Source organism: Sardina pilchardus, chromosome 23 (assembly GCF_963854185.1).
Source record: "Sardina pilchardus chromosome 23, fSarPil1.1, whole genome shotgun sequence".
In the NCBI taxonomy this organism is placed as follows: Eukaryota; Metazoa; Chordata; class Actinopteri; order Clupeiformes; family Clupeidae; genus Sardina; species Sardina pilchardus.
Window position 1 is genome coordinate 7,266,834 of NC_085016.1, and position 25,728 is coordinate 7,292,561.

The following is a 25,728-nucleotide window of genomic DNA, read 5'->3' on the forward strand; positions in this document are numbered from 1 at the left end:
TTTATGATAACAAGTAAAGAAGTGTGATTTAACACAACCAATGGCTGCATTGATGGCATCAGTAAAACATAAATAGGCTACATGTATTTTCTGATGAGTGGAGTTACACAACTGCATATACAACTTTGTTTACAACAAAATATTTGGTAAAAGTTCACCCATTTAAAGATGATGAGTGTAAATTTTCATTTGAGACTAAATTAAAAAGAGTGTTGCAAAACCTCACAATGTGTCCAAGACATTCTGTGCCAGTGGGACCAACACGCACGACTGGTAACGGTATGTAGGCGCATAAGGTGTATAGTTGTAGGTGTAGCAGGTGTAGCTGCCTGGGCAGGTGTAAGGGTGCCAGTAGGCCCCTGCAGAGGAGGAAGTTGTGGGATCTGGCAGACAAGTGTACAGCAGATGGTACAGTGTTCTCTGTGAGAGACACCATCCACAATTAGGAAGGGGACTCTGAGACAGTGGACAGCCACAGTGGACAGTATCTGATTGAATTTCACCCTGCAGCTCAGGCTGGAAACCTTTTCTATCCTGCTTCCATTACAAATCTGCAGGAACCAATCACACACTGGCTTATCCACCTGGCGCCACCTGATGGCATAATGTGGCATGGCGTGGTGTGATGCGGCGCACTGTGCAACAGGAGAGCATCCATCCATCCATCCATTCATCCATGTGTGAGCAATTACTTGAGAGACTCAGTTTGTTCATCACATCAAATATTATTTTGGTTAAAATTAATTAACAACATAACACAGCAAAGAGTAATTTAGGTATGAGGAAAACACAGAGACATCTCTTTGTGATGAGATGCAAAGGTTCAAAAATCGACATGCATCTATTTTTAATCACACCTACAATAGCCTATAGCTTAGGCCCCTATGTCTGAATTTGCTTTTTTGACATTTACACACAGACACACATCAGGATCAGAATTCGTTAGGTTAGGTCAAACAGAGAGACACCTAAAACAGAGTTAACAACACAAACAAACTGCAGTTATAGGGATGTGCTACCGACTGTACAGTCTGTGCAATACAAGAAGATACAAGTAGGCTACGATAAATAGATAGACAGACAGACAGACAGACAGATCAATCAATAAATCAACATGATTAAGAACAGTAAAAATATACTAAAGATAAAGATGCACATGAATGTAGGCTACTGGGGATTGGTACTGTAGCTTAAGTGCTCTGACCAAAGAGTGATGTAGTTTAACAGAAAGAAATGCCCAAAGGTTACAGTCTGTCTCTGTCTTGTGGGCTTTTCCCCCACTATGAATGGGTGGGTTGTCCCAGGGTGGGTTGTCCAAGCAGCCTGCTTCAGTGATCCTCCAATGTCCCAGAATCCCCACAGAAAGCACGTTCGACGTATACCAGATGACGTGTCTGTCAGAGAAGAAAGTGGGTTACGCTGGCAAGCAAGCAGTCTCCTTATGGTAACTGTTCCGCCTTATCATCACAAATGACTTGGAATTGCCAGTAGGACGTGGTTTTGCATGTAGATACTCCTGAAGAAGCAAATAGGCAGTCAACTGCACAAAAATGTGCATCTTTCGCCCCTCTCACACTTTTCTAAGCGTTTTTTTTGTGGCCGGGGTCCTGCAGTACGCGACAAGTTTCTATCTTCCGGGTTTGGCCCCTGTTAATTTTTGTGAGAAAGATTCGGGGAAAGAGAATGAAGTACCTGACTGCAAGGTAGGTGTTTTTTAATGACAATCGTAGTGTTTATGTTTACGCAGATTGCATAAATTCGGTTTTGAGCGAACGTCAGTCAAGCCATTACCAGTCTCTGGCTGTCCTAACGTTAACATGGCTTAGCAGGTAACGTGAATGTTAACGCTAGCTAGTGCTACCAATCGCCAATCAAGTCATATTTTCTTGCACGACACCCATTACTTCTCTAAACTTAAAACATATAACTATGACTCTTTAACTTCCTTGCCATATTTGTCAGTTCGGGTGGTTACTGCCAAATGATATTGGTTAACCTTAACTGCTTACAGTGAGGCTTACACCCATGGCTTAGCTAACTTGCTAGCTATCTACAAAGCTAATGGTAAGGTAACGTTAGCTGTTTTTGAACGCCCTCTGACAGTTTACTAGCTCAATGGCTGGCTGATGTTCGTCATTAGATAAAGTGAGGTGGTAATTTACTGTATAGTAATTGTTCAGATGTCCAATTCAGCTCGTTGTCGTACGAATGTTGACATTTGGAGCGACAGACTGCGACTTTGTCATGCTAGCAAGTCCTCACCGGTGTTGTGATAACGTTGCAAATCAGTTGGACTTAGACAGCATTTAGAGAACACTGTCAGTCACCCTGTTTAATTGATTTGTCAGAGAAACAGAAAAGAAACAACGAGCTTGGAAACTAACGCGTCCATATGTTTCATTTTCAGTCAACCATTGAGCTGTTTGTGAATAGGCTGGATTCAGTGGAGTCCGTTTTGCCATATGAGTACACTGCGTAAGTAAACACCGACCCTCTTGGATTTGATAGTCTTTACATGAAGCACATAGATCGTGTGTTCCAGACTAGGTGCACACTCACACTTGCAAGTCAGGTGTCACTTTGCTAAAGGTCTGATTAAACCTGTCTAATTACATTGTGTACGTGTAACTATGTATGATGCTGCAACAGCATGCCAATCACTCACTCAGAATGCGTTCTCTACACATACTTCATACTTGACACATACGCCTCCTACAGGTGTAGACAACTTTACATTCAGATCCCATGTACAAAGTAACATACATATCCTACGAGCTTCTCTCTCTCTCTCTCTCTCTCTCTCTCTCTCTCTCACACACACACACACACACACACACACACACACACACACACACACACACACACACACACAGTTCATACTGTCAGTCATGTTGTGTAGCTGCGGTAGGGAAATGTGCAGTCAGCCATGTCTGCTTTCTGCACTGAGGAGGAATTGTTCAGGTAGCAACAGTGACTCTTTTCACGGCAGGCCTAGCCCTGCAGGGCCTAGTCGGGGTTCTGATTGGGAACTGCTAGAAAAAAGGGAGGGCTTAAAATAGTTTGTCTGTTATACTTCTAATGCACTGGCGGTGTGCTTTTTCTGTCTTTCATGTTTATGGGAAGTATTTCAAAGAAATCGCTGTCATAAGCAACGCAAATGATAAAGTTAGTAGACCACTGGGTGAGAGAACAGAGCCCTGGGTTTATGAAAGTATGTCACCGTCACCGAAGCTGCAAATAATACAGAGGGCTTAGAAGCCAATGTAGATTTTCCATCCCGCTATAGGAAATTACTGAAAGCAAGACCGTTACTAACACCTTCTGCTAATAAACTGTTTTTTTTTTCTCGATAATGTGCTCTTCTGTTTCAAAGTATTGAAATATTCATAAAAGAAAATGTTTACTTTTAAATATAAGCTAAACTTTGCATAATTAGGTAGGTATAGTATAATTTTGTATAGGACTACATAAGCAAAGGCACAATCGTCTACAGAGCATCCTAAACCAAAAAAAACCCTCAAAAAACCAAACTGACTGATGGGAAAGGAGAATCGCATTGGCTTCTGTAGATCACATAGCCTAGACAACTAATGAAGAACCAGAGGAGTTTCATGTGACCCTGCCTTTCCAAACTTCTCTTTTCAGCTGTCTGTTGCTGCTTATTCTTGTGTCCACATGCGTTCTTAAGAGGTAATTGGTAGTGTAGTGTAGGGACCGTGGAGCCATGTCAGGGGTGGTGGACAAATAAAAGATATACCACAGATCCTGTTTGGTCAGAGAATGCTCTAATGTGCTCTTGATTGTTTAGATCTGTTTGCTTTGTCTAAAATATCAGCTCAGTATTTGAATAATACAACATCTTTTCTGAATACAAGCCAAATTGTTTAAGGTCGGAAACTCGAGGTAAAATGATGTAGGAATTCCCTTTTTCATAATTTCCCATTTCCCATCAAGGCACTGGGTGGATGCCCATTAGCCATTAAAACTGTCAAAAAGGATCATGTTTCTACCAACAACAACAGGAGGGTATAGTGCGGCCTTCCAGGCTTGCATCTATAATGTCAGAGACATACTCCTTATTCAGTCAGTGTGTCATCAAAATGAGTTTGCAGCCATTATTTTAAGATAAAAGAAGTACATTGTGTTACTGACAGACTGACAAGCCATCACCTACATATTTGTTTTGTATATCTTTTTATTTTATTTTTTTTCATGACGGTCATTTTGCTCGTCCTAGACACCCAGTCTGCGAGTGTGCCCGTCAGTTTATCAGTTATCAGCTTCAGTTATCTTGATTTGTCTTATTTTGATTCTTCAGTGACTAGTGTTTCAGTTAACCAATCTCGCCAGGTCTGTCCTTGGAAGTTTATCATGGTGTCCTCCCAGAAATCCATTTTCTTTTTTTTTCTTTTTTTAACTATCACCGTGTGATAGCTTATAGAAAGGAGTGGGCCTACATGTTTTTTCACCTTCAGTGTATGCATGTTGTGATTTATGGAACATCAGTGTGATACAACAAACTTTTAGAAGTCATTTTGGGAGGCCCCATACATACCTATTTGTTAGAAGTAATAATAATCAGGTTTATTGTGTTTAGCTGTAGGACAATTCAAGACTTTGACATTTAGTTTACTGATAAAATGTTGTTGTCCTGATTATTGACCGTACTCTTCCTGTCTCCTACAGATTTGACTTCTGCTCCAGTGATAAAGAAAACCGTCCTTCTGAAAATCTGGGACAGGTTCTGTTTGGAGAAAGAATTGAACCCTCCCCTTATAAAGTGAGTAGATTTCAACACATATGTACATCCACAGAATGTTTGGTTCATTGTCATGTATTAGTTGAATTGCGAATAGTGAGTAGTCACCAGTCCTACCTCTTGCCTCTCCTCGGTCAAACCCTGGGGCCGGATTCACAAAAACAATCTTAAGTTAAATCTTAAGTTGATTCCTAAGAAAATTAATAAGAAGTCCTTAAGATTGTTCTTAAATGGCCCCAGCCGTGGTGCGACTGGCTGGGGCACCTGCACCACACGCCGGCGACCCGAGTTCGATTCCCGCCCCGTGGTCCTTTCCGGATCCTACCCCGACTCTCTCTCCCACTCACTTCCTGTCATTCTCTCCACTGTCCTGTCCAATTAAAGGCATAAAAAGCCAAATAAAAGAATCTTTCAAAAAAAAAAATTGTTTTTAAATGCTATTCACCAATATTTTCTAAAGAATTGTCGTATTTCTTAGGAACTTCTTTGTTTTCCCACTTAAGAACTTCGATAAGAATGCCCTGCAGGCAATTTCTTTGCAATGTTTGTTTTGCATTTGTGGTAGTGCTTGAAAGTTCACGTCAGCATACAATAAATAATTGGTCTGGCACTTGCTGTACTTCAAGGCTACAATGTTTGCAACAATATGCCAATCTTAATGTCTAATGCCATCCAGTTCATGTGAAACATGACAGAAAGTAATACTAGCATTAGTCTATTGACAGAGGGCTGGTAGCCAATGGTTTGGTCAATAAGGCTGGAAGTATACAACTAATCATTCGTGAAGCAGACATTTATCATGACTTGCCGTTTTTTCCCAGAACGAATGGCTTTATTTGCAGAGCTTTCGGCCCTCTCCCTAAACGTGTGTGTGTGCCTGTCTTTGTGTTCCAGTTTGAGTTCAAAAAGAAGGAGGAGTGCAAGCATGTGTGCACCAAAAAGTATGACACAGGCAAGGCCAATGACAAGGCCATCGTGGACTTCCTCAAGAAAGGCATGCTGCTCAACTACCAGCACCACTGGTAAGGAATTTCTCTCCTTCTCTCTCTCTCTCTCTCATTCTTTCACTTCCTCTGCCATGTTCTCTCCCTCACCTTTGTTTAGCTGCGAGCTGATGAAAAAGCGCACCAAGCTATTCAAGTTCAAGTTATTTATTGTCACATATACTTTGCAGTAATAGGATTGTAAAGTACCACACATAGCCAAACTATCCATATATGTACAACACATTATACAGTCATTTCACACACACACACACAACCACTATACTTAGAGCACAAATAAGCCTTATTGGTATGTGACATGTCCATTCAGTATTCTGACAGCTTGCGGAAAGAAACGTTCTCTGAACCGTGTGGTGTGGGCGGTGATGCTCTTTGCACCCTGTTTGTGTACAAGCGCATGGTCAAACACACACACACACATACACAGGCATTAACACATGTTAAGTGTTTTGGGTGTAGAGACAGGCCCTGTAATGTATGTTGTGGTCTGCAGGATCGTTGACAACATGCCAGTCACGTGGTGCTATGACGTGGAGGACGGTCAGAAGTTCTGCAATCCGGGATTCCCCATCGGTTGCTACGTGACCGAATCCGGTCGCCCCAAAGATGCCTGCGTTGTCAACGTGAGTCTGAGGCAGAAAGCAATTCTGTGTGTCGCATATAGCTGTGTGTGTCGATGTAAATATGTCTGAATGTGGGGTGGTGAGGTAGGTGGTCTTTGTGAGTGTATGTATTCTGTACAAATACATACAGTTCTCTCTTCATGTGTTTAGTGCAGTGTGCATGGCCGTTGAGGGATATGTATTCTGTTGTAGTGCTGGCTATCACCAGACTAAGCTCAATCTTTTAAGATTGAACATTAGTCTGGGGAGTCTGTGCTGTATCTCTACTGCCCAAGAGGCTTGATCAATGGGCATAGTTCAAATGACTCTACACTTGGATTGGTCCTTCAACCAATCAGACCAATGATCCCGGTGTGCCTGGTGGATAAGCCAGTTTGTGATTGGCTCCAGCAAACGTGGACAAGAAGCAGGGGAGGTAAATGTGCAGGTTTCCAGCCTGAGCTGCAGGGTGAAATCCATTCGCCGGCAGATCGGACTGGGTTTACCCAGTTTAGTGCTGACTAAGAATTGAGTTACCTCTCCATGACTTCTTACAGTGAATGCTCATGAAAGTGAGGTCACCAGTCCTACCTCTTGCCTCTCCTCTCTGTCAAACCCTGATCCTAGGACATCTTGTCACTTTTTAACTAACACATGTCCACGTGTTCCTCTCTCACTCTGTTTCATTCTCTCTCTCTTTCTTTCTTTCTTTCTTTCTCTCCGTCGCTCTGTCCAGTCTGAATTTAACGAGAAGGACACATTCTACATCTTCAACCATGTGGACATCACCATCTACTACCATGTGGTGGAGAACGAGGCCGCTGGTGCCCGGCTAGTCGCCGCTAAGATGGAGCCCAAGAGGTGAGGGTGTTCGGTCATCACCACCATAGTTCGGAAGTCTACCGTAATTTCCCCACTATTAGCTACGGCTTATACATTGATTTTGCAAATTTCTTCAGCTATGAGGTTAATACAGGTGGGGCATTTAATATGGTGTTAATATGGTTTTGTTTCTTTTAACTGGCATGAAACACTGTCCTGAGGCTTATACACAATGCGGCTAATATGCGGGAAATTACTGTAGTCCTCTCCGTGTTGTCCTGTATTGTTAGTTGAATGCTAACATGCCGTGATTTGGCTATCGCTGTCCTAAAGCTTCAAGCACAAGGAGAACCTGGACTGCACTGGTGGCCCCATGGACCTGAGCAACAAGTTTTCTGGAGAGCTCAAGATTGACTATACTTACTCTGTGCAGTTTCTGGTGAGTTCTCATACTAGCTCTTGGTTATGGTTATGGTTATGGTTATGGTTATTTAGCAGACGCCTTTGTCCAAAGCGAACACTAAAGAGGTTTTTTTTTGTATCTATTATATTGTTGTATTTGTATTAGAATGATGTTTCCAAAATCATTTCAGTGGTTCATCAACTTGTAACAGGTTGAACGGCACCTCTGCAATCGCGTCGCAGTCCACACTTTAGAAGTTTACCAGATCGGGTAGCGGATAGTTCGATGGAATGAGACATAAGAAACTATACATTTGACTTGCTTCAATCAATGTCACAATACATTATACTTTCACAGAATCATGCAACATACTCTACCTTGTCTGTGGACATCGTTGTTTGCTGGATAAACAAATGGCGTGCGTGTGCCAGAGGAAAGGTGCTTTAGTGTTGCTTTAATTATTGCCATTTCAGTCCACTAAAGATAATAGCACGGAATAGTGCAGGGAGCAGATTCTCACGCTGCTGAGGACTCACAGTGAGCTACATCCCATCACTTCACCAGTTCAAGTCTGGGTTGTTTTTTCAGTGTCTACCACTTGAGGGCGCACTTTGCTAGCCCCCCTGAGTGTATTTATCCTAACCCTTTCTTATGTTATTCATGTTACCCAGAGGGCTAATCATAAGGGCCGTGGGGAAGATTTGGATGTTTTGTTTTGTGTCCCTTTTTCCCCTCAGGAGTGTAAACCCCAGCTGATTATGGGTTACATACACTACCCTTCCCTGCAGCATAATGCATCACACTATTATATCGAAGTGAAATCTGCGAGACCACATGCAGCATTTTCAAAGCAAAATATTGGAACTTTAGGCCTGTTTGTTTTGTTTTGAACTATCCGTTGGCATGTCCCACTCCCCACTCCAGAAAGCAGTCCGTGCTCGCCACTAAAGCTATACTGCAGTAATTTCCCGCATATAAGCCGCATTGTGTGTAAACCGCAGGACAGTGTTATATGCAAGTTAATAGAAACAAAACTATATCAACACCATATTAACTGCCCCCCTGTATTAACCTCATAGCTGAAGAAATGTTGCAAAATCAATGTATAAGCAGCGGCTAATAGTTGGGAAATTACGGTGCACAAATCCAAAGATAAGAGGCAGCACACTTTTGGGACGGCCCTTCATTTAGTAACTTGGTGAACGGCTCCGCTGGATGGTGTACCGTAATTTCCCAACTATTAGCCGCAGCTTATACATTGATTGTGCAAAATTTCTTCAGGTATGATGTTAATACACAGGGACAGTTAATATGGTATTAATATGGTTTTGTTTCTTTTAACTTGCATAAAAGCACTGTCCTGTGGCTTATACACAGTGTGGCTAATACACAGGACATTTTAGCATGACTATATGCTAGTCTCAGTGCTGTGATGTCTACTGTAAGAATCAAATCTGGCCGGTGAGTGTCAAGGGCAGTATGTGGTTTGGGGTTTTGCAGTTTGTGTGATGGCTGCGGTGCATTCTAAAGCCTGCTTACCCTGCTGTGTGTGTGTGTGTGTGTGTGTCTCAGGAGGATCAGCACATCCGCTGGGCATCCCGTTGGGACTACATCCTGGAGTCCATGCCTCACACCAATATTCAATGGTTCAGGTGAGCTACACACACACACACACGTGCTTGGACACATACATTATCAAACTGATAGTCACCAGTGCACATATATACATCCCATTAATACATAATAATGTACAATAGAGTTAAGTGGATGTATTAAAGTTGTCAAAATTTAGTTAACACCTTTACAGCAGTGTTGCAAAGTGTATGCTAGCAGCACACACTGAATACTTCAACTGTTTTCCGAACCATTGCTTTTGTCATGAGAACATACGCAGAAGACATGTTACAGAAGCCAATGTACAGTAGCCCATTTAACCAGAAGGCAACAACATAGGTAGACCTCTGACTAAATGGGTACTCCATGATTCTTCAACTTACAGTGCGTGTGTATAATGTTTTTTTTTTTTTTTTACTTTTTATGCCTTTAATGTATTGCATTAATGACAGAGACAGTGTAAAGAGACAGAACGTGAATGGGAGAGAGAGTAGGGGTGGGATCCGGAAAGGACCACGGGGCGGGAATCGAACCCGGGTCGCCAGCATACGGTGTAGGTGCCCCAGCCAGTTGCGCCACAGCTGGGGCCTAATATTGACTAGAAACAGCATTTTATCTTGTTTCATGCAGTCACACAGCAGCCTTGGAATGGTTCCTTTTTTGTTGCCAAACAAGATACGTTATGCAATACAAATGAAGGGAAAGCTATTAAATGTATGCAAGTGCATTTCATTTGTATTTGGACTACAGGCATCCTGTAGCAGAGGCCAGTGATGGGTTGGATTGCCAGCCATATTATTGTCATTACAGTCTATCATTCACCCTGTCTTGCAGGGACCTACTTTTTTGCAACCCATTTTCGATTCATATCTGGTGTGTACAATCATCACACACACACACACACACACACACACACACACACACACATTCATGGGGCAGCCGTGGCCTACTGGTTAGGGCGTCGGGATTGTAACCAATGGTTGCCGGTTTAATCCCTGATCAGTAGGAAAAATGTGGGCGGGGAAAGTGGTTGAGCACTGCCATGCCCACATCCACGGCTGAAGTGCCCTTGAGCAAGGCACCTAACCCCTCACTGCTCCCCTTGAGCAAGGCACCTAACCCCTCACTGCTCCCCGACTGCCGCTGTTGAGCAGGCAGCTCACTGCTCCGGGTTAGTGTGTGCTTCACCTCACTGAGTGTTCACCGTGTGCTGTGTGTGTTCACTAGTTCACGGATAGGGATAGATGCAGAGACCAAATTTCCCTCACAGGATCAAAAGAGCATTTATACTTATATACTTATACAATCATGGACAACAACGTATTTGTAAGAAAATGTATAAGTATGGTATTTGTTGATTTAAAAAAAACTCTCGCTCTCTTGCGCACGCACACAAACACACACACACACACACACACAGAGCAAACAGCTTGTTAGGGTTAGTGTTGGTGTGCCGGTCATTCCTGAAATGCAAAGATAAATAGATGTTTCTGTCTAGCATCTTTCTGAATTAGTTTTGTAAGTAGTTAACCTGTTCTTCTCTTTCTGGTCTACAGCATCATGAACTCGCTGGTCATCGTGCTGTTCTTATCTGGCATGGTGGCCATGATCATGTTACGGACGCTCCATAAGGACATTGCCCGCTACAACCAGATCGACTCAGTGGTGAGTATCTTGACGCACGAGAGATCACATGATTTGCTCTAGGATGCACCAGTGTGAGCAGTAGCCCTCATGTACTACGCAAACAGACGTCCTTACAGTACAGAAGTCCCTCTGTACTGCTTTTCTCCCCATCCACATTCTGCTAAAAAAAAAAAAAAAAAAAAAATCCCATTGGGAAAAGCCTCAGAACTTGTTCTGAGAGGTAGACAGCTCTTTTTTTTCTTTTCTTTTTTTTCGCGAAAAGGACACTGCAAGTATTTATAACTAGAAACTAACATGTAAAGTAAATGTTGCCATTTTTTCCCAGAAGAGCATGCCCTGGAATCATGGCCCCTCCATGCTCCATGTTCTACCCCTTTTCCCCCCATGTATTTGATACCATGCAAGTTGCCTAAAAAGAGGAATATAAAGTCATCATTTGACAATTGATCTTAATGCCTTAATGCCAGCTATTTCATGGATCCAGGATATTATGCATCCTGATAAAGTTCCCTTGGCCTTTGGAATTAGAATAGCCCCACATCATCACATACCCTTCACCATAGCTAGAGATTGGCTTGGTGTTTTTTCCAGTGAGCCTATTAGCCTGTCTGATTTGCATTGAGCTCAATGAGCATACAGGATACAGGAACATCTAAACTAGTATCAGTCCCTGAATTATGCTAAGCGAGTAAATAAGCAAATGTCCACCCCAAAGTTGACGTGTTCCTCAAGCAAATCCCAGCTTAATCTGCTGATTTTTGTTATAGTGTTCCTGGCTGAATTTAGCCTTTACTCAGTTTCATAACAGTAGTGTTGCACACATGGAAAAGGTAATGAAATATGTGTACAGTTTCATGTTTCTTTTACAACTATTTGTGCGTACGACAAGCTCATATGCATGTATGGATAGACTACATATTCCATATGTGCGTAGTCTTCTTATGCATTCAGTCAATCTGCCACTCTTTTTCTCGCCGTGTTAGGATGCTGTTTTCTAACGGCTGTTACTGATTTAATGTGAAATGGGCTATGCGGGGCGACATGCTTTTCTATTTCAACCATGAGGTCTTTTGAAGAACGCAAAGAACCCACATTTATCAGAATCACTTACAACTGAGATGACCCTCGTGAACCGCGTATAGCCGGAATACGTTGACCACTTGCTTTGCGAGTGGGATTTCTTAATTCTGTTTTTATGAAATAGCCCTCGGGTTCCATTGTTTAGCCCTTAAGCTCACTATTCATTCTTCATCAGCTATTATGCAATGGCTGTAGCGTTATCTGTGTGTGTGCATGTGTGTGATGTTCCCTGTATGGCTTTGTTTACATATAGCATGTGCATGTCACTCCCATTTAAAACTGATCAGGGCACCGGGGATGAGCACACCAGTATTGGTGTGATGCTGAGTGACAGGGCACGCACGCACGCGCACACACACATACACACACACACACACACACACACACACACACATGTACACACACACACACACACGCATACATGCATGCATGTAATTAAGGGTGATCAGAGGCCTGGACAATGGTTTTACACTGATTAGGAGTGACTGGGGTCCGAGTCTGTGTCATAGCCCCCGTGGCCCTTGCACTAGCACACACACACACACACACACACACACACACACACCTCCCGTTGTCTGGTTGGGCAGCTGGTGGACCAATGATGGTTTGGGGGTTTCGGTTACCCCAGCATACGCTGTACGTTAAGGCTACACAAGGTCACTCACCCATAAATGCCGCTGCCCCCCTCCCCCAATTCAATTCAATGCAATAGAGCTTTATTGGCATGACGAAAACAGGCTGCATTGCCAAAGCATTTCTAATTAAACAGACACTTAGTGGTATATAAAGGAAATCAAATAAAGACAGACATCATACATCCATCCCTCACTCACTCACTCACTCTCTCTCTGTCCGTCCGTCCCTGTCTTTACCTCTCTGTCTCTATCAAATTGAAATTTCGGGACCTTTATTGGCATGACTGTAAAAGTTTTCCACTCACACACACACTGACTCACACTATCTCTCTCCCTCCCCCCCCTCCCTCCCTCCCTGTCGTTCCTCCTTTGCATCTCCCTCCCTCTCCCCCCTTCTCGTCTTTGAAGTGCCCCCCCCTTGCAAGCGTTTCAATCTGGATCAGACTCATTAACCCCAAACTGACAGACAGAGTTATTGCACTGAGCAGCCCTACACACACACACACACTCTGTCCAGCTCATGACCTCGTACTGACCTCAACCTCATCTCCACTGTGTGTGTGTGTGTGTGTGTGTGTGTGTGTGTGTGTGTGTGTGTGTGTGTGTGTGTGTGTGTGTGTGTGTGTGTGTGTGTGTGTGTGTGTGTGTGTGTGTGCGCGCGCGTGTGCGCGCAAGCATGTGCGAGTATGATTCTGATCTTTTTAGGAAGACTGTTCGTTTCTAGGAAGACGCTCAGAGGAGTGTGTGTGTTTATATTTATGGATGCCTATGTAATGCCCTATGCCCATGTGTCCTGCAGGATGATGCCCAGGAGGAGTGTGTGTGTTTATGTTTTTGTTTATGGGTGCCTATGTAATGCCCGATGCCCAGGAGTGTGTGTGTGTGTGTGTTTATTTATATGTAATGCCCTTTGCCCATGTGCCCTGCAGGAGGATGCCCAGGAGTGTGTGTGTGTGTGTGTGTGTGTGTGTGTGTGTGTGTGTGTGTGTGTGTGTGTGTGTGTGTGTGTGTGTGTGTGTGTGTGTGTGTGTGTGTGTGTGTGTGTGTGTGTGTGTGTGTGTGTGTGTGTGTGTGTGTGTGTGTGTGTGTGTGTGTGTGTGTGTTTATATGTAATGCCCTATGCCCATGTGTCCTGCAGGATGATGCCCAGGAGAGGTGTGTGTGTGTTTATATGTAATGCCCTATGCCCATGTGCCCTGCAGGAGGATGCCCAGGAGGAGTTTGGCTGGAAGCTGGTGCACGGCGACGTGTTCCGGCCGCCACGGAAGGGCATGCTGCTGTCCGTGTTCCTGGGCTCGGGCACGCAGATCTTCATCATGACCTTCGTCACACTCTGTGAGTACCGCAGCAGCAGCACAGCTGCAAGCTTCATACACGAGTTGCGTGAAAATGAATTTATTTACTTACTTACTTTACTCTTCTTTTGGATTGAAGCTCAAACTGATTGTAATTCATTGGGCTATTGGGGACCCTGTGGGCACTCAACACACAACTGAGTGGTTTGATACATGTCACAGATAGGTTGATGTCAGTAGCCGCTTGAAATGTGACACAATAAAGTAATGTTTAATAAACTTTTTTTTTTTTTCATAAAACACATAAACTGATGCAGTTTATGCACAATGGGTCTTATACACTGTAAATTACTACACTTTTTGTGATTGTTTGACCAGTTTTGTGCTTGTGTATGTGTCCAAGTGTGTCTTTGTGTGCGTGTGACTTTGCCTGCCTGTCAGGTCATCATCACGTGTATGTATGTGCACTTGATCATAGATGTACTGCTCACGCGTGTGTGTGTGTGTGTGTGTGTGTGTGTGTGTGTGTGTGTGTGTGTGTGTGTGTGTGTGTGTGTGTGTGTGTGTGTGTGTGTGTGTGTGTGTGTGTGTGTGTGTGTGTGTGTGTGTGTGTGTGTGTGTGTGTGTGTGTGTGTGTGTGTGTGTGTGTGTGTGTGTGTGTGTGTGTCCCAATCTAGTTTTCGCTTGCCTGGGCTTCCTATCTCCGGCCAACCGTGGCGCTCTGATGACGTGTGCCGTGGTGCTGTGGGTCCTCCTGGGCACGCCAGCCGGCTACGTGGCAGCCCGCTTCTACAAGTGTGAGTGGACCCTAATCTTAGCCTGACTCTGCCCAACCTTTGACCCCTCAAGGTCAAGCTCATTAGGAGCCATAAGCGCCACTGGAGCGTGATGCAGAGTGCTACTGCCCTATTGTCTGAACTCATGAAGGCGATAGTTCAGTTCAATTCAGTTCACAAAAATTTATTCGTATGGAGCAATTCCAGGAAAAAAAGACATATAAAAAAAAAAACACACACACACACAACACGTCAACATGTAGCAGGGACAAGATGACATACAGCACACCACAATGGCCGGGTTTTCCAAATTCGTTAAGAAGCTCTAATGTGCTAAGAGCTTCTTACGAGCGCTCTAAGAGTGAGAGCTTCTTAACGAATCTGGGAAACGCAGCCAATGACAGTAGTACACAGCAGTGACAAAACTTGGCAAAGACTGCAGCATAGATCAGATGTCCAGCAGTAGGCCAGCATTAGGTCACAGTGAATAAAAATAGGGTTACTGAGTGTGGTGGCCAGTTCAAAGGGTGTTTGACACTCACAGATGGATGTGGAGCTGGATATTGGCTTGTTGACAAGACAAGAGACAAAGTCCACCTCCACTGAGACAACTCTGTCATTCTCAGTGGGTACGTTTACATGGACATTAATATTCTGATATTAAGCCGATTTAGACAATATTCCGGATAAGACGCTGGCATGTAAACAGCATTTTCTGATGGCCTTAATCCAAATAAGGTCATAATTGGAATAATCATTCATTGAATTAAGACATGTGGAGCATTCTGATCATGTTCTTTTTTTGTTACTTTAATTTTTATTTGATGAACACATAAGACAATAACACATACATGCCATATAGAGGGTAGAAGACACAAAGGATAACAGATTTGGGGGAAACAAAGTAGACATACATTCATGAAGACAACAACAACAACAACAACAACAGCAACAGCAAAAAGAAACAAGACAGGGCAAAGCAAAAAGCTGGAAATAATAATGAAAAAGAATAATAATCATGTTATTGAGGTACAATGTATGCATGTATACACCTTAATCGCTTTATGTGCTGTTACGATTTATAGTGAAAAAACTTTCACAGAATCAGAGTCTTTGTTAGTAAAAATCGGACCATGCTTTGCTACCTGTAAACAGGAATATGAATGGAATAGTCCATCAACAAGTCATGGAAACCTAATAATCTCAATATTGTCTTATTCTGAATGAGGTCAATAGCTGTAATATTGACGTCCATGTAAGCATAGTCAATAGGGTCTCGACGGAGTGCTGATTGAATCCATCCATAGGCCAAGAGTCAAGAGGGCATTGTCATCAATGGTTAAGGGCAAGCGATATTTCCATGCATGTCCCAATAGAAGAACTATTGATGATGATAATGATGATGGGTGGGGTGGAAATAGAGAGTGAAAAAGTCTTCAAAATCCTTCAAAAATATCAAATGTGAATGTTGGTGGGTGATGTAGTCATGGTCCAATTAAGCCAATTTAGACAATATTCTGAATAAGACTCTGGCATGTAAACAGCATTTTCTGATGGCCTTAATCCAAATAAGGTCATAATTGGAATAAGCATTCATTGAATTAAGACATGTGGAGCATTCCGATGTTATGTATTCATGTTATTGAATGTTGGTGGTGATATAGTCATGGTCCAGTTTGTTCAAGCGTCGGTGTTCAAGTGTGTGTCATGTTCTGAGCTCTCTCGTCTCCCTCGTGTCCCTCTGCAGCATTCGGAGGAGAGAAGTGGAAGACCAACGTTCTCCTCACCGCTTTCCTGTGCCCGGGGTGAGCTCCTCATTAGTACTCCGTTAGTAGCACATAATCGATAGCACACATCAGTATGTCATTGGTGTTTTTACAGGGAATATCTTTTGAAGGAGTTAGACTGCACTCACAATAGCGAAGGTGCCAGACAAACAAAAACCGAGAATCAAATAGGCAGCCTGGCTTTCGGTCAAAACGACCATTTAACAAGGAATGTAAAAAATGGTATGGTGTGGTCACTGTGTATGTCAAGGGTATCATGATCAGTAAACACCAACAGCATGGCCCCAGCCTGCACCACACGCCGGCGACCCGGGTTCGATTCCCGCCCCGTGGTCCTTTCCGGACCCCACCCTGACACTCTCTCCCACTCACTTCCTGTCTCTCTCCACCACACTATCCTATCCAGTGCTTGAAGTGGGCCGGAACGCAGCGGAACGCAGTTCCGGAACTTCTGTATTTTCGTCTTTTGGGTTCCGCCACTTTTTTCTGCGTTCCGGTACTTACTGAACTGATCCGACGCAGCGACAGTGGCCCACTAATAGACAATATCACAAGACTGATAAAACACTACATTACCCACGAGCCACGACAGTGCCCTATCACACTGTTTCTCAATCTATGGGTCACGGACCGGTACCTGGCCGCGGGAAGATTACTACCATCGGGCCGCCGGCCGAACCTCTCTGAAACGCACCATGCGGCCGCGGCCGAACCCATTCTTCTCAGTCATATTGCTGCGCGAGATTGTCGCACAGAATTAACAGGCATATCATATGAAACTGCAGAACCTGACCTTTCCAACGGCACTAGCCGCTAGTTTCTATGATGAACGGTTCGCGAGATAATTAGCGTTGAAAATTACAGTTACAGACAAAAAATAATGTCACTTTCAGTTTTGCGTCATACTCATTCTTCTCTGTGAAATAGCTCACGATTTCGAAACTGCCCTATGGCAAACTACATGTCAAAATAAACAGGAGATCCTACTGATTCCAATGGAGTATAGAATGTCTCTGTATATCCTTTTTTGAAATCACATCAAATTTCTGCATTTTTCTTATACCTCCCCATTTCCCCCACTTCAAAAGAATTTATTTTTCAAATCAGAAGTTGTATTCAAACACCTGTTTGTCATAGCGATGGCAGATGCTTGATATGCCATTTCAGAACCCAAAATAGTAATAGAAAGAACACTTACAGTCACACTCTTTTGTTCTGACTTTTTACCTTGAATCTCTGTTCTTGGCCAGATGTTATTGTTAATTAAATCAACGTAACAAGGCTACAGCCTATTTCACAGTTTTCTTCAACTGGGACTTTAGCCCCAGTCTATTGTTAGGCCTACAAGTAGGCTATCACACTGGTGTGGTTCATGTTGTTTTACAGTAGGCCTAATGGTTTTTCAGTATTCATTTGTGAATTAGAAAAAAGTAGTCTAGGCCTATAGGTTATTGCTTGAAAGTGTTTTTGAACCAACACATCCTAAAGACTTTTTTTCACCGCACAAATGTCGGAAAATTAGAGTTCCTGCACTTATTTTTTCCCACTTCAAGCACTGATCCTATCTGATTAAAATGCCTAAAAGCCGCCCCCCCCCCCCCCCAAAAAAAAAAAAACAGCAACAGCATAAAATAAGGGATTGTGTCCCCTCGCTTGACCCCTGCCCTGTGTCCCCCCCCTAGCGTGGTGTTTGCCGACTTCTTCCTGATGAATCTGATCCTGTGGGGCGAGGGCTCGTCGGCGGCCATGCCCTTTGGCACGCTGGTGGCCATCCTGGCGCTGTGGTTCTGCATCTCCGTGCCACTCACCTTCATCGGGGCCTACTTCGGCTTCAAGAAGAGCGTGAGTGAACCCCCACCCCAACCTCACCACTGACCTCTGACCTCCCGTGACCTTGTGACCTCATGATCTGCCTGCCTTTATCATCCGTTGCTTCCTCACGCGAACCGCTCGGTTTCTCTCTCCGCGAGCCTCTTTAACTTTCTGTCCTTCTGTCTTTCTCTTCCATCACTAAACCCTTTTCCCTTATATTACTATGATGAACACATTCCACAACTAACTTCATAACCTCTCATACCACAGCTACAGGCATGCAGTCATACATGGATGTGAATTTAAATACTGACAGATTTTAATTTGTACTACGGTTAGTTTTTTTTTTCCATCTTGTTTTTTTATTGTTGAAACAAAAGTGTATGTAAAAAAGTTGAACGCAACATATCATGTAAAAGATCATTTTATTGACTACAGGCCATTGAGCATCCGGTTCGGACCAATCAGATCCCTCGTCAGATTCCAGAGCAGTCGTTCTACACAAAGCCATTCCCCGGCATTGTCATGGGTGGAATCCTGCCATTTGGTTGCATCTTCATCCAGCTGTTCTTCATACTCAACAGCATCTGGTAAGATGCTCAGCCAGACAGCATAGTGTGCGTATCCGCGTGTGTGCGCTTGCGTACAGTACGTGTGTATATATGGACACGTGAGGGAAAAAGTCATGAACATGAACTGTTCTCATGAATTCATTGGTTGATGTCCCATAGATCATAACAATGTCAGTGTTTCACTTTTCCAGACACAAGTCACGATGGCACCTTTAAGGCCTATTTAATGACATTCAGTGTACTACTTGTAGAAACAAACTGATACACGTGTTCATTTTGTTGTGTGGTTCTTCCTCCCAGGTCCCATCAGATGTACTACATGTTTGGCTTCCTCTTCCTGGTCTTCATCATTCTGGTGATCACCTGCTCTGAGGCCACCATCCTGCTCTGCTACTTCCACCTGTGCGCTGAGGTGAGACGCTCGCTCAATACAGGCCACATTCAGACAGGAGATGGACCCTAATTTCCCTACTATTAGCCGCGGCTTATATACAATGATTTTACAAAATGTCTTCAGCTATGAGGTTAATACAGGGGCGCAGTTAATATGGTTTTGTTTCTTTTAACTTGTACAAAACACTGTCCTGCGGCTTATACCCAATGTGGCTTATATGCAGGAAATAACTGTAGCGATGACAGCCGATGGGACTGTTAATGAAATTCGTTAGTGTGGGGATAGCAGGAGAAATAACTACTGGTGACACAAGATTGAAACAATCAAGGGCTGAGAAGCAAGAGCAGATTTGTTGTTGTTTTGGCGCATATTCTGACGTTCGAAACCGCAGATCTCCGGTTATTTCTGGCTACACGCCAATTTATTAACGGAGAATTCGCAGATCTACACTTTGATTTTTTTTTTAAACATTCGTTTATATGCGTTGTCATGTGGATGACCGGTCCAAACGTAGACAAATACCTTCGTTTAAGCAGTGTGTACAGTGTGTACGTGTGTACGGGGCCTCCGACAGGAGATGTAGCGATGACAGCCGATGGGACTGTCAATGAAATTCATTAGTGTGGGGATAACAGGAGAAATAACTACTGCTGACACAAGATGGAAACAATCGAGGGCTGAGAAGCAAGAGGACATAATTGACATTTTGGTCAAAATTTAGTTATATCACCTGAAAGCTCTTGAGGAGCTCTTTCTAACTGACACAATTATAGAAGTAAAATATTTATAGATTAAGTTATTGAACAAAAACCAAAGGTCTTTGTGAACATACAGAAGCAGTTAGATTTGTTTTGGCTCTCCTGTAAAGTTTGGTGAAATGTCACTTATGCCCGCTTGCTTCTCAGCCCTCGCAATGTTCATCTTGAATACTTGAATCCCTCTAGCAAGTGATTTCTATGTGTATTCACATGGATGTGCTTTATGATCCGACTCAGCACTGAAAGCAGTGAGTCAGGTTTGGAGCACTCTCACAAGCTCACAGCTAACGGCTAACCGGACACAGCTCAATAGAGTTCAGACGTTCCTTTCATGCCCAGCCAGTGCACTCTGCTTCAGACATCTTTGTTGTTTCATGTCTTCCCGCATGAAGTTGTGACGTCAATTCAGACACACACGATCAAAGTCAAAAGACAACGTATCTTTTTATTAGTCTCCCCACGGATACATTTGTTTTGGACACTAGGAAAACTGCTGCAAGAATTACAGCAGAGACACACAACAAGCACAGTGTTGAAACAATTAAGGGACAAATGTACTCTAAACATTTGGGTTTGTCAAAGAGCTGTTCAAATTGTAAATGACCATTATCTTTACTAATGTGTGTACTTCCATGGGCTACTCAAAAAAAGAAAAGACAAATTGCACTGCTCTGCTGTAACTGGTTTAACAGTGTGCATAAGTGTGTGTGTGTGTGCGCGCGTGTGTGTGTGTGTGTGTGTGTGTGTGTGTGTGTGTGTGTGTGTGTGTGTGACTCATAATTGTGCACAAGTGTGTGTGTCATGTAATTGACATGTGTAAGTTGCTTTGGCAAAAGTGTCTGCTAAATAAGCGAATAAATGTCTGTCCACAGGACTACCACTGGCAGTGGCGCTCGTTCCTGACGAGTGGCTTCACGGCCATCTACTTTCTGGTGTACGCCGTCCACTACTTCTTCTCCAAGCTTCAGATCAGTGGTCTGGCCAGCACCATCCTCTACTTCGGCTACACCATGATCATGGCCCTCATCTTCTTCCTCTTCACAGGCACGTCTGACCACTCTTTGTGTGTGTGTGTGTGTGTGTGTCTGTCTGTCTGTCTGTCTGTCTGTCTGTCTGTCTGTCTGTCTGTGTGTATTAGTAAGTGAATAATTGTGAGTGAGTCTGTGTGTGTGTGTGTGTGTGTTCATAAGTGAGTAATTGTGTGTGTCTAGTTTGGAAATGGTGATTTGAAGTTTTAAAGAGCCTACATAATGTGTGAGTGAGGGAACAAGGGAGATTTGCAGAGGCTAACTCACATTTGTGTGTGTGTGTGTTGGGAGGGGGCGGGGGGGGGGGGGGGTCTGGTTTTGAGTAACTAGGGTGAAGCAGGCCACACTGGTGTGTATGTGTCTGTGTGTCCAGGCTGGCTCATTAATGCAGGGTAATGGAGTGAAGCAAACAGGTTTTGGTCGGGAGGGGGGCTGGGTGGGGAGCTTCTCCAGAAGACCATTAAGACCGTTTCCAGAGTTTCAAACTGAAGCTTTATTTTTTTTCTCTCTCTCCCTCTCTCTCTCTCTCTCTCTCTCTCTCTCTCTCTCTCTCGTTCTCTCTCTCTCTCTCTCTCTCGTGCATTTTCTTTGTTTCTCTATGTATCTGTCTGTCTCTATCGCTCACACATACACATAGTCACTCATCTGCCAACAAACATTTCCATAAATACAATCACTTATTACTAACCTACACACTCTCACTTGTTGATACAGACAAACACACCACACATACTCACACATGCACGCACATGCTGAGGAGTGTGTGCACTGTTCCTGGTGAGCTGTGTGTGTGTGTGTGTGTGTGTGTGACAGCCCCCTCTGTAAGCGGTGCTGACAGCTCCAGCCAGCGTGTTTGTTTTCACATCAGTGGAGTGATTCTCTCTGAGCAGCATGGGGAACTGCACTACCAGAAACTTCTTGAACTTTGACCCCGTCGTGCACATGTTCTAGTGTGCACTGAGACGCATCACTCTCGGTTCCAGAAGGTGCTTCAGTGGCGGAACAGAATTGATTGAATGAGGATGTAATGGGCTCTTAGAAAGAGAATTGTATGGCACATCTGTTGCATATAATTTAGATACCTCAAACTATTTCTCTCAATTTTCAGAAATTCTTCAGTGTGATTTAGGCTGTGTCTTCAACTGTCTTTTTAGATGCCTTTTAACAGGCATTGCGGCATGTCTCAATCAAATATTTCTATAAAATGCTGCCTTCATTTTGAAGACACCATAGATGTATCCTTCATGCTGCCTTCAACGTCAAAAATTATATTTAAAATTGTATTGTGAGCAGCTATTGCTGAAGTCGAACGTTGCGTTATTCTGCTTTCTGGTATCCTGAAACGGTAACGGTGTTCTATGTTGCTATCTTGCTAGGCTGTCTGAAGCGAAGTTAGTAGCTGATACCTTGATGTTAGTCTGCTACGGCGAGTGACTGGTTAGAGAGGAGAGCTGAAGGCAGTGAGACAGCAGACAGCTGCCGTCTGCTTTCGGACAGACCCATAGGGTGCCTCTCAACTTCTCTCCTTGATCCTCGATGCTCGGTCCTCCAGGCTCGTTCTCACTGATCTGTAACTAATACGGGATAGACTATCCCATTGTTGCCGCTAGGGTTGGGTATCGAGAATCGAGAATCGATTGGAACCGGAACCGGCTTTCCGATATACCCGGAATCGTTTAAAAGTTTAAATTTCAATACCTAGTATCGATTCTCAGTACGCTGACCGGAAGAAGAAACCGCTGAACACCAACAAAGAAGCATCCACCGGAAGTGTTCGCACTGTAACTATATAGCCAATGGACCTTGCCCAAAACTTGTGACAACAGGCCTTACCCTCATAAGTTGCTTTTTATTGTTTATAGTCCGTTAGAGTGGTGCTGAAGTTTGGAACAGTGCACTACATTGTGTATGTCATATTTCAAGTAATAAACCCTTAAACATTTTGTCCTTAGTGAAGTCCTATTTGCATTAAGTTGAGTAAATATACAAATGCATTATTATTACTCTCTTTAGCCCATCACATTCACATTGAAACGGTGTATTGTAGCACTGAAAACACGCTGTAGTGTACAGTGGAAAGCGAGAGCTTCAGAGAATGTGCGGTTGTCATGACTGATAAAATGTTGTGTTCCAGACACCATCAACAACAAGCTCTTCTGTGGTGTTTCTGTCTTCTAATGTAGATGCAAAACTTTTTAAAAAGCAATAAGACAATGTGGACGGAGATCATTTTCACGTCAAATAGGCATATCTGTTTTCCTGCCTTAATTTAGACACAGCCTTAGTGTCTGTATTGGGCTATTAATATTTGACAAAGGAGCAATGTAACCGAAATCTCTAGCGCTGGCACATACTGTCAGGCTGTACTCTAGTTGGACTAGTGCTTTAGGGTTTGAGATCTTAAAGACATGATGTTATATTAAATGACAACACATCTTTCAAAATATGTGAAACTAACGTTTTTCCTCATGTGTTTGTTTTGGTATAGGAACGATTGGATTCTTTGCGTGCTTTTGGTTCGTCACTAAGATCTACAGTGTGGTGAAGGTGGACTGAGCATCACGGACACTAAGATGAGACTCTTGTTTCTTTTCCGCCCTCTTGGTCACACTGGTCACCACGTCTGGACAGAGAGAGAAAAAGACAGAGAAGGATCTGCGCGCTGTTTAAAGACTGCCCCTTCGCTTTGCAACCCTGACTCCATAAGCCTGACATCAACCAACACAGTTTTAAGACATGTATGAGTGTGTGTGCACTGTGTGTTTGTATGTATAGGTGTGTGTGTGTGTGTGTGTGTGTGTAAAGGTACATACCTGAACTTGTAGAATGCATCTAGCATCACTAGTTCTGCAGGTCATCAATAGATTCACATTTTGTCAGTATGAACACCCAGACACTTGCAAACATACAAACATACACAAACACAAGGCAATATACTATATGAATAAGCCCTTTTGCGTTACATGACAGTGGGCTGCAGAAGGAGATTGTAAACTTAAATGGTAACATTTGTACATACTACTTACATTTTGCTAACATTTAAAATCGAAAAATTACATGCATCTAGCATCAACGTAGGTAGCTGAGGTATGTCACTTAGGTAAACCAACATAAGAGGCATCAGAATCTTGATTGTAAATAACTTTTCTTATTCTGAGAAAACTGGGCCGAGGTCTATCTGGTACTGTTCGAGGTTAAGAACTGATGGAGGGGTGGGGTGAAAAGGTTGATGTGATTCATTCTTCAGGAGAGCTTGACTCGAGTTGTTATTAGTGTGTATGCTTGGTCTTCTCATCCTTCTCTTTTGTGTTTTTATCCTGTTCTGTCCTTCATTCGCTGTATAAAGAAAAGAAACGCTCGAGTGTTTATTAATCGACTGAGCTACTTGTGTTTATTTAACTACCTTTTTTTTTATATTTGTTTCCATTTATCTCTTTTGTGTTGCCTCAACACTCTTCTGTGCCTCATTCAAGCAGTTATGCAGTCCCGGTGTTTGGTTACGTTTGACTTTCTTACTGAAAGCCAGGAAGGATCAGGTGATGGGAGAGCCTCCCAAGAGAGTGATGAGAGCAGAAGATGTTTTTTTTTTCTGTTGTTGACTGTATGGTATGCATACTACATACATACATACATACACACATACATAAATTATGATGGCCTCATTTCTGTCATCTTCTAGCTTTGTTTTTCTTTTCCTCATCACTGATTTTGAAAAATACCATGGGATTGCAAATAAACAAAATACCTTGAAATCAGTAGGAAAATAAAACCAAATGTTCTGTCCAAAATCTTTTTTCTTCTTTGTCTGTTGCCTGTGAAGTTAGGATGGAAATTAGCAGAAGAACGAGAACGACATCCTAAATGTAAGCAGTTCATCATGAACTCCTTGGGTGTAGATCAACAGTGACATTGATGTGGATAGAACATCGGCGGATTTCGAAAGGTTTGGTGTACTTGCAGTAATGCAGTTACTAGTGATGACCAGAAGAGGGTGCCTCAACGGTCTCTAAGACGGCCATCTCATTCTGTAGGTAGGATTCTGCTCTGAGAGTGGTTGATTAGGAAAAACAAACTGCAGCCAGAGTAACCAGAGAGAGGCTGATGAAGCATGCACTCTGGTAAAATATAGTCATACAAGTCTCTGCCCTGGCACAGAGCTACGATAACTTCACGGATTAAGTGATAGATGCTAATATTAAGCCACAAAGCATACCTGTGATATATGTAAGGAATGAGGTTAAATTTAAATTGACGTCCAGTTTGATGGTTTGCTATTCACCATGAATCAAAGAAGCCACTTGTCTTTTATCTGAAGATGAATAATTCTGTGACAGTTCACTTAGCCTACTATGAGGCTTGTCTCATTTACCTCATTCTTTGTGTTTGATGCCACCATTTGCTTGGACCTGCGTCACTTCTTTGTCCACCTCTTCATTTGCTTTAGATGAAGAGAGAATGTCGTCTCTCCTGGCATTTGAGTGCTAAAATGGCTCACCCACACCACCACTCCCCTGAGTCCTGCTACCAGCGTTCCTCCAGACGGGGTTAGTTTGGTGGGAGGACAGCTCAGATGGGTGGGTGGACAGTCCCTGTCGTCCACATTCATCCAGAGTGAGTGATCGCCCCCTCTCTCTCTCTCCCCTGACTGACTCAGCAGGGCTTTTATAAGGCCACTGATTCACTTGCCCCCTTACGCTTCTCGAGGGGGAAAACTCACTTGTTTTGTTCGCCTCGGTGACT

The 25,728-nt window shown here is 43.3% G+C and overlaps 1 protein-coding gene across 1 annotated transcript; it reads left to right on the forward strand.

Moving 5' to 3' along the window:
- Positions 1 to 1,386: 1,386 nt before the first annotated feature.
- tm9sf2 (transmembrane 9 superfamily member 2) lies at positions 1,387 to 24,776 on the forward strand. Its single transcript, XM_062527607.1, has 17 exons — positions 1,387 to 1,703; positions 2,408 to 2,475; positions 4,687 to 4,780; positions 5,654 to 5,781; positions 6,257 to 6,386; positions 7,102 to 7,226; positions 7,521 to 7,626; positions 9,163 to 9,242; positions 10,761 to 10,869; positions 13,769 to 13,901; positions 14,539 to 14,658; positions 16,385 to 16,442; positions 18,107 to 18,266; positions 18,675 to 18,826; positions 19,109 to 19,220; positions 20,833 to 21,004; positions 23,477 to 24,776. The coding sequence occupies exons 1-17, from the start codon at positions 1,551 to 1,553 to the stop codon at positions 23,542 to 23,544; spliced, it is 1,968 nt and encodes a 655-aa protein (XP_062383591.1). The 5' UTR covers positions 1,387 to 1,550; the 3' UTR covers positions 23,545 to 24,776.
- The last annotated feature ends 952 nt before the right edge of the window (positions 24,777 to 25,728 follow it).